Source organism: Pseudorca crassidens, chromosome 15, assembly GCF_039906515.1.
Source record: "Pseudorca crassidens isolate mPseCra1 chromosome 15, mPseCra1.hap1, whole genome shotgun sequence".
NCBI lineage: Eukaryota > Metazoa > Chordata > Mammalia > Artiodactyla > Delphinidae > Pseudorca > Pseudorca crassidens.
This window is the reverse complement of record NC_090310.1, coordinates 55378655-55391188: the sequence shown is the minus strand read 5'-3', so window position 1 is coordinate 55391188 and position 12534 is coordinate 55378655. Positions and strand designations below refer to the sequence as shown.

Below are 12534 nucleotides of genomic sequence, written 5' to 3'. Positions count from 1 at the left end.
AACAAGGACCTACTGTATAGCACAGGGAACTATATTCAGTGTCTGATAATAACCTGTCACGGAAAAGAATCTGAAAAAGAATATATAGATATAGATATAGATGTATATATATAGATGTGTGTATATATATATGAATCATCTTGCTATACACCTGAAGCTAACACAACATTATACATCAACTATACTTCAATTTTTTAAAAATGGTTTTTAAAAAGAAAGAATCTGGGGAATTCCCTGGCAGTTCAGTGGTTAGGACTCGGTGCTTTTACTGCTGGGGCCAGGTTCAATCTCTTGTTGGGGAACTAAGATCCTGCAAACCTGCAAGCCGTGCAGACAGACGAAAAAAAAAAAAAAAGAATCTGATAGAAAAAATGAAAACTTTCCCCACGGGGGGGAAAAAGAGGGCCTCAAATGTAGCATGCGGTTTTGGGGGAACCCCCGCCAGAAGCCTAGGCCTTGATTTAACATTTAAAGGAATAAAACAACAATGACAAGAGGAGGTGTTGATGGGCTTGCTAACTAGGGGTTGGGAGGCTGTCTCCTTCCTCCTCAATCAAAAGAGGAAGTTGCCTATTCCTATGACTTGATCATTAAAATTAATGCAAAACATTAGTATAGTTCCCGAAAAGAATAATCTATCTTCCACTCAGTCTCTTGTGTGTTTTCTACGTGACTTTAATGTCCCTGCAGGCTAGTTTTGTTTGTTCAGGGTCTGCCACATCCTGTAAAATCTTTCACTGTCTTGGAACCAATCTGGGACTGTACAAGAACATTTCCGTGATGGCCTAACAGGAATTCCATCGCAGACATTGCCCTAGATGAAGGTGTCTGTCACCTACCTAACCCTGTAGACCAGTGCACTTGACATTTTTCCACTGGCATGGATATGTGGATACATGTGCTGGTGCATCTAACAGGGATTTATGTTTAGAAGCCGGATCTTGTTCAGCTTTTTTTTTTTTAATAATAATTCATTTTTTATAAATTTATCTTTGGCTGTGTTGGGTCTTCATTTCTGTGTGAGGGCTTTCTCTAGTGCCACGACCAGGGGCCACTCTTCATCGCGGTGCGCGGGCCTCTCACTATCAACGGCGTCTCTTGTTGCGGAGCACAGGCTCCAGACGCGCAGGCTCAGTAGCTGTGGCTCACAGGCCTAGTTGCTCCACGGCATGTGGGATCTTCCCAGACCAGGGCTCGAACCCTTGTCCCCTGCATTGGCAGGCAGATTCTCAACCACTGCACCACCAGGGAAGCCCTCTTCAGCTTCGCATGAGATGTTTCCTATTGACTTGGTAAACTTGAAGTGTTTGAAGGCAAGGAGAAAAACAACAAACAACCCAAGAGATGCCACATATTCAGATTCTTTGGCAGTTTATTTACTGAAAAGAGAGTATGTGCTGGTGGTGAATAAGGCCTTTGCCCAGCCCGGGAAATCTTGTGGAGTCCGGGCAGCAGGAACCCTGGCAGCATCCCACGGTGATCAGCTGAGGGAAAAACAAAAATCTTACAACACTGTCCCCAAATGCCCCCTTTCCCTCCCAGAAGATAATCTTGTTTGGCCAGACATAGGAAAGCTGTACCTGATGCTCAACTCTTGGACTAACAGTCATGAAGCTACTGTAACATGACTGTGTTTCCCCTGCTCACTGTCCTTTATCAATCAGTTCCCCATCACCCTTTTAGTTTCTTGAAATAAAGAAATTAGACCTTTCTACAAGTGGTACATTTTTCGGTTTCTTTAGACAGGAAAAAGGTACTTTGGGGCAGGCAACAAAGTAAGAATGTAAATATTTGAACTGTCTGCTAAATTTGTGATCAGACAGAGGTGAGCCTAATGTTGTAGGACACATGGCTGGGCCTGGCGACCTCCTTTTCTTTGTTGAATGGGGAGAAAGTACAGCTTTTGGGGCTTAAAGGGTTTTATCATTTTTTACTGGGTGTCCTTAGGCATGTTAAGAACTTCTCTGAGCCTCAGTTTTTTCATCTGTTTTATGGGGCTAATAACACCTAACCAATGGGGTTGGACACACAACAGGTGTCACAAATGACAGTCCTCACCTCTATACTTTTAACTCTTGTTTAAGCATCAGGCTCAATGGTCCATAATGTATAGATTTCTGGATTATACCTTCTTCCTCCCTGTTGAAAATTAAGACACTTGTCTCTTTTTCTTCTATCATATATCCATCTCTTGTGATGGTTAAGAGCACTGATCATTTTCCTATATTACTGTGAGAACGCGTATCATCTGCAATAAATGCCTTGTGCCCATTTCTACTCTTACCAGTCAGGCCTGAGTTTTGATAAACTACTTCCCAAGTTCTGAAGGAATTGGGTTTAGGGCTAAAAGAAATCAAACAATAATCTTGATAGAAGTGGAACAGAGGCCCACAGTGTTGTCCCTGGATCTGTTGAGGTCGCTGGCATCTGCTTCTGGCTATGGACAGAGAGATCCAGCATCACTATGTCTCTTCAGAGTGATGGGAGAATTGACTTTCCTAGCCATCTTGCCTGCCTATGCTGTGCTGATCAGTTAAGGTACCAACATTCCTTATTTGTATCCCCTGTTTTTGTTTCTGTACACCCAGGGGATGTAAACTGAGTGACTTGGGGTGAGAAAGGGTGTAGAGTGGCATTGATGGTTGCCAGCCCTGTCACCATCTTCTCCACTAATACGCCACATATTGTGTCTTTCACTGCAAGACTTGCTTTCAGTACCTGAGAGCAAGTGAGTTGTCCTGTAACCATCACCTGTAATTTTCTGCCTTGAATCCTCATTGTGTTCATGAGCACACTAGCTTAGAAGTCAGCTGGCTAGCAGCCACATGCTGGGACAGTGCCCACTGCTTTCAGCTGCAGCCCCGCAAGGCTGTGCTCTATGTCTTGGGTCCCTTTCCTATGCTGGGCCAAGGGCAGCTCTTGGCCACATTTGATTCTGCTTGAATTGTGATTCAAAATTGGGACAATGATAACATTTTGGTATTAAATAATTAAAATCCAGAAATACAGTGTAAACTCCTGACTTCTGAAAATATTTCTGAAAATAATATATAGGATACTACATTATTCAAAGCAGTTTCATAAGTTAGAGTCCTATTTCTGTGGAATGTTCCCAATTTGGCAAGCCAGATAACCCTAGAATTATTTGAACACTACTGGAAAAGCAGTGCCCTGGAGACTTCCTTTTTAAAGATATAGCCTTTCTTTGTCAGGCTTCAGGATTCGTGCCCTGGAAGCCATTAGTGATTTCAGGCAATGAGCTGTAGAGAAAATCCAACGCATATCTTTCTTGTTGCAGACTTGCTGCTACATTTTTGGAGGAGGTCCCCACTTTGGTATATGTATGATAGTTATGATATTAGTGATGAAGACATTAGTCATCCTTTTAAAAAATTTATTTAAATAAATAACACAGAAGGGTATGAAATGAAATATAAAAGTCTCATGTCTCTTCAGTACTTCTCCCTAGAGATCATCATAAATAACTTCTGTGCATCTTTCCAGATATTTTCTATGCAGTTATAAGCATATACATACATATAGTTATACTTACCCATACATACATATACACACATACACATACACCACATATATTACACATAACACAAACAGCTCATGTATCTGTTTTTTAGAAATGCAAATGGGATTTTACTATACATAGCATTTTGTATCTTACTCTTTTCACTTAATGCTATATTAAGGCATCTTGCCATTTTAGTACATGTAAATCTCATATTTTGGGTGGCTGCAGAGTATTCCACTGTATGGTTGGACCATACTTTATCTGATGTGATGTCTGTTGGTGGATGTTTAGGTCATCCCCACTTTTTAACTCTCACAGACAATCTGGTAGTGGGTTTCCTCATAACATATCTTACCCAATGCATTTGGTGAATGAATACTCTCATTAATAGAATCATATCTTGAGAACTATATTGCTTTATTTTAAATATTAGTGATTTAGTAGATTTTAGTGGAGAATATTTATAATAAAGCCTATTGACTAACAAAAGATCCCTTTAAGAATGTATAAGAAACATTTACAGATGGCGGAAGGGCTATAGAAGTCAGGTTAGTTGGGTTGATCTTACTATTTGCTAGGAGTTAATTCATGGTAAAATATTTGTTTTAGAATGTCAAATTAATATGCCATGAAGGAATTTAAGGGGGGTGGCCTTTTTAAATGAGTTTCCATAGTGGCAGATACAGAGCTGTGGCACATGCATCATTAGAATGTTCTTCCAGAGGTGGAACTATAAAAGAATTTTTCATAAGAGGAGGTGAGAAGTGTTGGGGTGGATTCTTCTTTCTAAAACTGTGTTCATAAGTGATAAAAGTGACAGCTTTATAAAAAGTCACTAAAGAACTAGATGTACAACAAAATAGTAGAAAGGAGCTGAATGTACATGTTTGCACAAAAATGGGCAACCCATTTTAATTCCATGAAATGAATACTAACTACTGTTTAGAGTAAATCTTGATAGCATTAACAGATATGCTGTCCTTGAAGTAACAACTGACACTGCAGAAATACAAAGGATCATGAGAGACTCCTATAAGCAACGATATGCCAATAAAATGGACAAACTAGAAGAAATGGACAAATTCTTAGAAAAGTACAACCTTCCAACATTGAACCAGGAATAAATAGAAAACATGAACAGACCAATTACAAGCACTGAAATTGAAACTGTGATTAAAAATCTTCCAACAAACAAAAGCCCAGGGCCAGATGGCTTCACAGGTGAATTCTATCAAACATTTAGAGAAGAGCTAACACCTATCTTTCTCAAACTCTTCCAAAATGTAGCAGAGGGAGGCACACTCCCAAACTCATTCTATGAGGCCACCATCACCCTGATACTAAAAACAAGCAAAGATGTCACAAAAAAGAAAAGTTGCAGGCCAATATCACTGATGAACATAGATGCAAAAATCCTCAACAAAACATTAGCAAACAAAATACTAGCAAACAGAATCACGTGAAAAGGATCATACACCATGATCAAGTGAGGTTTATCCCAGGAATGCAAGGATTCTTCAATATATGCAAGTCAATCAATGTGATACACCATATTAAGAAATTGTAGGATAAAAACCATATGATCATCTCAATAGATGCAGAAAAATCTTTTGACAAAATTCAACACCCATTTATGATAAAAAGTCTCCAGAAAGTGGGCATAGAGGGAACCTACCTCAACATAATAAAGGCCATATATGACAAACCCACAGCCAATATCATTCTCAGTGGTGATAAACTGAAAGCATCTCCTCTAAGATCAGGAACAAGACAAGATTGTCCACTCTCACCACTATTATTCAACATAGTTTTGGAATTTTTAGCCACAGCAGTCAGAGAAGAAAAAGAAATAAAAGGAATCCAAATTGGAAAAGAAGAAGTAAAACTGTCACTCTTTGCAGATGACATAATACTATACAAAGAAAATCCTAAAGATGCCACCAGAGAACTACCAGAGCTTATCAATGAATTTGGTAAAGTAGCAGGATACAAAATTAATGTACAGAAATCTCTGGCATTCCTATACACTAACAGTGAAAAATCAGAAAGAGAAATTAAGGAAACACTCCCGTTTACTATTGCAACAACGACAACAAAATACCTAGGAATAAACCCCACCTAAGGAGTCAAAAGATTTGTATGCAGAAAACTATAAGACACTGATGAAAGAAGTCAAAGACAATACAAACAGGTGGAAAGATATACCCTGTTCTTGGACTTGAAAAATCAACATTGTGAAAATGACTATACTCCAAAGCAATCTACAGATTCAGTGCAATTCCTATCAAATTACTAATGGCATTTTTCACAGAGCTAAAACAAAAAAGTTCACAGTTTGTATAGAAACACAAAAGACCCCGAATAGCCAAAACATTCTTGAGAAAGAAAAACAGAGCTGGAGGAATCAGGCTCCCTGACTTCAGACTATACTACAAAGCTACATTAATCAAGACAGTATGGTACTGGCACAAAAACAGAAATATAGATCAGTGGAACAGGATAGAAAGCCCAGAGATAAACCCACGCACATATGGTCACCTTATCTTTGACAAAGGAGGCAAGAATACACAATGGAGAAAATACAGCCTCTTCAATAAATGGAGCTGGGAAAACTGGACAGCTACATGTAAAAGAATGAAATTAGAAGACTTCCTAACACCATACACAAAAATAAACTCAAAATGGATTAAAGACCTAAATGTAAGACCAAACACTATAAAACTGTTAGAGGAAAACATAGCAGAACACTGTATGACATAAATCACAGCAAGATCCTTTTTTTTTTAAAGTTAATTAATTTATTTATTTTTGGCTGTGTTGGGTCTTCGTTGCTGCATGCGGGCTTTCTCTAGTTGCAATGAGCGGAGGCTACTCTTTGTTGCAGTGTGCGGGCCTCTTATTGTGGTGGCTTCTCTTGTTGCAGAGCACAGGCTCTAGGCACATGGGCTTCAGTAGTTGTGGCACGTGGGCTCAGTAGTTGTGGCTCATGAGCTCTAGAGCACAGGCTCAGTAGTTGTGGCACACAGGCTTAGTTGCTCTGCAGCATGTGGGATCTTCCCGGACCAGGGCTGGATCACATGTCCCCTGCATTAGCAGGTGGATTCTTAACTACTGTGCAACCAGGGAAGTCCCAGCAAGATCCTTTTTGACCCACTTCCTATAGTAATGGAAATAAAATAAACAAATGGGACCTAATGAAACTTAAAATCTTTTGCACAGCAAAGTAAACCATAAACAAGACAAAAAGACAACCCTCAGATTGGGAGAAAATATTTGAAAATGAAGCAACTGATAAAGGATTAATCATCAAAATGTACAAGCAGCTTATGTAGCTCAATATCAAAAAAACAACCCAATCCAAAAATGGGCAGATGACCTAAATAGACACCTCTCCAAAGTAGACATACAGATTGCCAACGAACACATGAAAAGATGCTCAACATCACTAATCATTAGAGAAATAGAAATCAAAACCACAATGAGGTATCACCTCACACCAGTCAGAATGGCCATCATCAAAAATCTAGAAACAATAAATGCTGGAGAGGGTGTGGAGAAAAGGAAACCATCCTGGACTGTTGGTGGAAATGTAAATTGATACAGCCATTATGGAGAACAGTATGGAGCTTCCTTAAAAAACTAAAAATAAGGACTTCCCTGGTGGCACAGTGGTTAACAATCCTCCTGCCAAAGCAGGGGACACAGGTTCCATCCCTGGTCTGGGAAGATCCCACGTGCTGTGGAGCAACTAAGCCCATGCACCACAACTACTGAGCCCGCACACCGCAACAAAGAGAAGCCACCACAATGAGAAGCACACATACCACAGTGAAGAGTAGCCCCAGCTTGCCACAACTAGAGAAAGACCGTGTGCAGCAACAAAGACCCAACGCAGCCAAAAATAAATTTACCATATGACCAAGCAATCCCACTGCTGGGCATATACCCTGAGAAAACCATAATTCAAAAAGATACATGTACCACAAAGTTCATTGCAGCACTATTTACAATAGCCAGGACATGGAAGCAACCTAAATGTCCATCAACAGAAGAATGGATAAAGAAGATGTGATACATATATAAATAATGCAATTATTACTCAGCCATAAAAAGGAACGAAATTATGCAATTTGCAGAGACGTGGATGGACCTAGAGACTGTCATACAGAATGAAGTTAGTTAGAAAGCGAAAAACAAATACTGTATGCTAATGCACATACATGGAATATAAAAAAAAAAATTAGTACTGATGAACCTAGGGGCAGGGCAGGAATAAAGATGCAGACGTAGAGAATGGACTTGAGGACACAGGGGGGAAGGGTAACATGGGACGAAGTGAGAGAGTAGCATTGACATATATACACTACCAAATGTAAAATGGATGGCTAGTGGGAAGCTGCTGCATAGCACAGGGAGATCAGCTCGATGCTTTGTGATGACCTAGAGGGGTGGGATAGGGAGGGTGGGAGGGAGGCTCAAGACGGAGGGGATATGGGGATATATGTATACATATAGCTGATTCACTTTGTTGTACAGCAGAAACTAACGCAACATTGTAAAGCAATTATACTCCAATAAGATATTAAAAAAAATAAAAATAGATAAATAATTTATGGGGGTGGGGAACAGATATGCTCTCCTTAAACAGATCCTTAGAATTAGATTTATTTGTTCTGTGTTCACACTTAAATCCCCTTTTCCCTTTGTGGGCACATCCCTTCGGTCAGGTGTCTGATTAGTGGCGTCCATGTTGGGAAAGCTGTGTGTCTCATGTGAGGTGGGTCCCCAGTGCCACACTCCAGCTTGCTCCTGAAGGGACTGCCACTCTGCCACCAAGAATGGCCCTCGGCAGCTCCAGCTACAGGCCAGGACAAATTTTCTTCTAATTACTGTTATTCTATGTCTTACAACAATGCATCCATCCTCCCTCACTTCTGTAGATAACTCAAGTTTTCACTCCATACCAGTGATTCTCAACCAGGGGTGATTTTGCCCCCTGGAGACATTTCGCAGTGTTTGGATACAGTTTGGGTTCTCCTCCTCTCTCACCTCCTCCTCCTCCTTTTTTTGAGGCCCAATAGAGATTGGCCCAACTTTTTATTTTGCCAACGAAAGATCTTAAAAACAGCCTAGGGCTTCCCTGGTGGTGCAGTGGTTGAGAGTCCGCCTGCTGATGCATGGGACACGGGTTTGTGCCCCGGTCCGGGAGGATCCCACATGCCGCGGAGCGGCTGGGCCCGTGAGCCATGGCCGCTGAGCCTGCGGGTCCAGAGCCTGTGCTCCGCAACGGGAGAAGCCACAACAGTGAGAGGCCCGCGTATGGCAAAAAAAACCCAAAAACAAACAAACAAAAAAACAGCCTATACCAGTCATTCCACAAATCCCCCATCATTTTGTGAAAGACACGATATTTTAATATCCAAAATGGAAGAAGAACCTAATCCCAAAATCACGATCAGGCTTCTCTAGTCACAAGTTTTCTCACTTGGCCGTGGACTGGTGAGAATTTCATCATGGCCCAGCATGAGTTCATAGGCCAGCACTCAGGATGCTTTGATGTACAGAGCATATAAAGCACTGCTTACTGTGCCCTGGTACTTAATAGGCAACTGGGAAATGGTAATAAATACTATTAATAACTATTTCTTAGAGATTATGATGCATGAAATTTGATTCCTTCAATTTTTAAAAATTCTGATATCTTTGAACAAGTGAATGGGTGGCTGGCTATTCGTTTCTGTTGATTAAATTTTCTGTGGTGGAGAGATTTCTGTAAAGTTTGTAGATCATATTTTTAGTAGATTATACCAAGATTCAAGCTCAGTTAAAATGTCTCTCTGCTTTCTAGAGCAAATCATTAGGTTAATGAGAAGTAATTTTTCCATGTGTATCTCTCTCACCAGGTGTTAATGCCTCACCAACACGCTGAGTTCTCTTCTGTTTTCTCCATATTGTAATCAGTTGTTTACCTGAACCCCTGATGACTGGATTTTTTTAAATGCAGTGGATGTTGTTCATTTATCCATTCAATAAATGTTTATTGTGCATCTACTATGTGCCAGGCCCTGTGCTTGGCACTGGGCATACATAGTGAACAAAATAGATGAAGACCCTGCCTTCAAGGAGCTTTTATTCTAGTTACCAGGGTCCTGTTTGGAGGTGGTACAGAAGGGGTAAATATACAACAAAACAAATAAATAAATACTGTATCAGCTGGTGCTATGAAGAAAAGGCATGCAGCATAAGAGATGGGGTGCAATTTAAGCACCATGGCCAGGAAAGTCCTCTGACAGGTGACATGCGCATAGAGGCTGGAAGAATTTTAGTTTTAGTGGAGTAAATTAGTACATTTTTCCTTTGCTTGTAAAGTTAGTTCTGTGATAAAGAGCCTCTTCTATACTTTTATATGGAAGAGGAGAAAATGCAAATATCAGAAAATAACAATTAGAGAAATAGTAATATATTTACAGCACTATTTCCTCAAAGTACAAAGCAAAAAGAAACAAACAAAAAGGACTGGTGGTTGTTTTGGACTTATCTAGAAATGAGCCAGGTTTTTTCAGAATACCTATTACTGCTTCTTCTCCATCAAGTTTTACTTGATGGTTGGACTTCATGATATTACATTGTTAAGTGTCTGGATTTTGCTGTCTTTAAAAAGTACTGAAGTTTGTTTTGGCAGGCAGTTAAGTTACTTGCTTATCAACTTGATGGTTTCAGGCTTGTTTTTAAGTTCATTAGAGAGATTTTGGAGTATCCTTTACTCTGTACTTAGTTTAGCTTACTACCAAGGTGTGCCCGTTCTGGGTCTCTACTGAATACGCTGGATGTTCAACAAGGTCTCTCCACTGTGGCTGTCAGAACATGGAGGTCTCCTAGCCCTGTGCAAGTTCTTGGAGTTGTTCAGCTCAGCTTCCCTCCCTGGCTTTACCTGGCTTTATGGAGTTTAACCATAAATGTGCACAGCTTAGTGTTCAGTGGAAGACTCAAAAAGAATCCTTGTTCCAGTCTCTGCATCTCTTTCTCTGTGTAGCTCCCTTCTCTCTAGAACTTAGCCTCACAAATTCTAGGTACCTTAAGCTCGAATCTGTGTCTCCTCACTGTGGAGACTGCTGTGCTCTGCTTGGATCCCACTCCCTGCACTGTGGTCCAAAAAGTGCCTCCAGGCAGGAAGCTGGGGCAGTTGTAGGCACATCTTGTTTTGTTTCCCATTTCTCAGGGGTCAAAGTCTTATACTACCCGTGTCCAATATTTGAAAACAGTCGTTCCATACATTTTGTCCTGTTTTCTAGTTGTTTACAGCAGAAGTGCAAGTCTGGTACCACTTAGTCTGTCATTGCTGGAGGTTATTTACTTAGATTTTTTTTTCTACTATTCTTCTGTAGTAAGTAAAGGCAGAGATCTTGTCTCCATTTTATAAGTTAGATGACAGAGCTGCCAAGAGTGACTAAGAGGTTTGAGATCACACACTGAGTTGGCAGGATGGCAGGAACTGTGGACCACATTATCTGGCCCTGCCTCACTAAACTACAGCCCGCCTGCAGACCTAAGCACCCCAGTGAGTGTTACTGGTTCCAACTGGCAGAGACAAAAGCAGCGGAGAAAAGAGAAGAGAAAACAGTAAAAAAGAAAAGTGGTAGAAGAATGGGGTAGGAGAGAGCTCTACAGCTGTGTATCAGGAGAGAAATCTGGGGTTGTTATAGTAACACCAAGAGCTGTATCAGATATCACTCACTGTCACCCATAATAATATAGAAATAATAGCCACCATTTACTGAGTTGAGATCCTTCAGTGTATTATCTCATTTAATCTTCATTCTCTACCTAAAGAAGACACTATTATCCCTATTTTATAGATCAGGAAACTGAGGCTTAGAAAGGCAAAATTACCTCCCCACAGACACAGCTAATATTGCAGCAATGCTGAGATTTGAACCCAGACCTGCAGACTCCAAAGCTCGTGCTCTTCATCGTAATGGTTCACCAGCAGAGGTCGCCTTTCCCTGACTCATTTTTGCTGACTTGCCTAATATTTTTCCCCCTTTCACCTGATTCCACCCCTTCAGGAATACCATTCATTTTCTTCTGATTTTTAAAACCAATACATGCTAATTTTAGGACACTTTGAAAATACAGAACATTAGAAGGAAAAAAATCATCTATACTCTTACCTTTATCCATTATTTTCAATCTCAAACTTTGCTTGTTAACTGTAATGCTCACCTTTGTAACTGCTTTGTCTTCATTACATATAATAAGTACTCAATGAATGTTTATTGATTTCAGGCACCATAGCAACTCTATAAACTATTTAAATAGCAGGTAATTTGCTAAGAAAGTCACACGTTTGTGTTTATGCCTAAAGAACTACTGGATTCCAGTGGACACACATGGGGACCTGATAGTATTTTTCAGTGCCTCAGGTCTATGCCATGTTAAGTTTCATGGCCCTTACAGCTCCTTCCACCATGCTGTACCCATAGGTACTCAGCAGATACCCTTTGACTGATAGACCTTCAAAGATGGAAAGTAAATTCATAGTTGGTGAATAAATGCACTGTGCTAGCTCCTGGGGAGAAAGTGTGAACTAGATACAGTCTCTGCTGTCTTAGAATTTAAATTTACCCTTTAGTGATAGAAAACCCAAGCAACCCATTTCTGAAATGTCCAGATTAGAAGACATTTTCCCACAGTGATATATTTATCAGCAAACTCAGAGTTGTTTGTCATGGGTAGGTTTAAAAAAGAATGGCTGTGGAAGTCCAAGTAAAGTTCATAAAATAAAGAGAGGAAAATGTTACTGCAGGCTGATATTAAATGATCGCTTAGGCTGCTGTCATGCTGTCTCACAGGGGAAAGGTTTTATTTATGTCTCCTTTTGTCTTGTCTTCTTTTCATCTCTGGGTTTTATGGGTAAGCTTTAGCCTGGGCCTTTGATTTACCGTGTCCTGGAGAAAGGGACCAGGGATGACAAAGCCAGCCAGGCCATACCTAAGAACCTGATGTATTGT

General features: G+C 40.3%; 1 protein-coding gene across 15 annotated transcripts in view; it reads left to right on the top strand.

The window, feature by feature from the left end:
* SHLD1 (shieldin complex subunit 1) overlaps window positions 1-12534 on the top strand; it is a 111418-nt gene that overhangs the window by 34721 nt on the left and 64163 nt on the right. Inside the window, exon 4 of one of the 15 annotated variants that reach the window (XM_067707536.1) lies at window positions 9427-12530. The exons of the other annotated variants lie outside the window; for them this stretch is intronic. Within the exon in view, the coding sequence (XP_067563637.1) occupies window positions 9427-9452 (26 nt within the window). The 3' untranslated portion in view covers window positions 9453-12530. Of the gene's footprint in view, window positions 1-9426; window positions 12531-12534 lie in introns of those variants that run through there. 15 annotated transcript variants of the gene reach the window in all.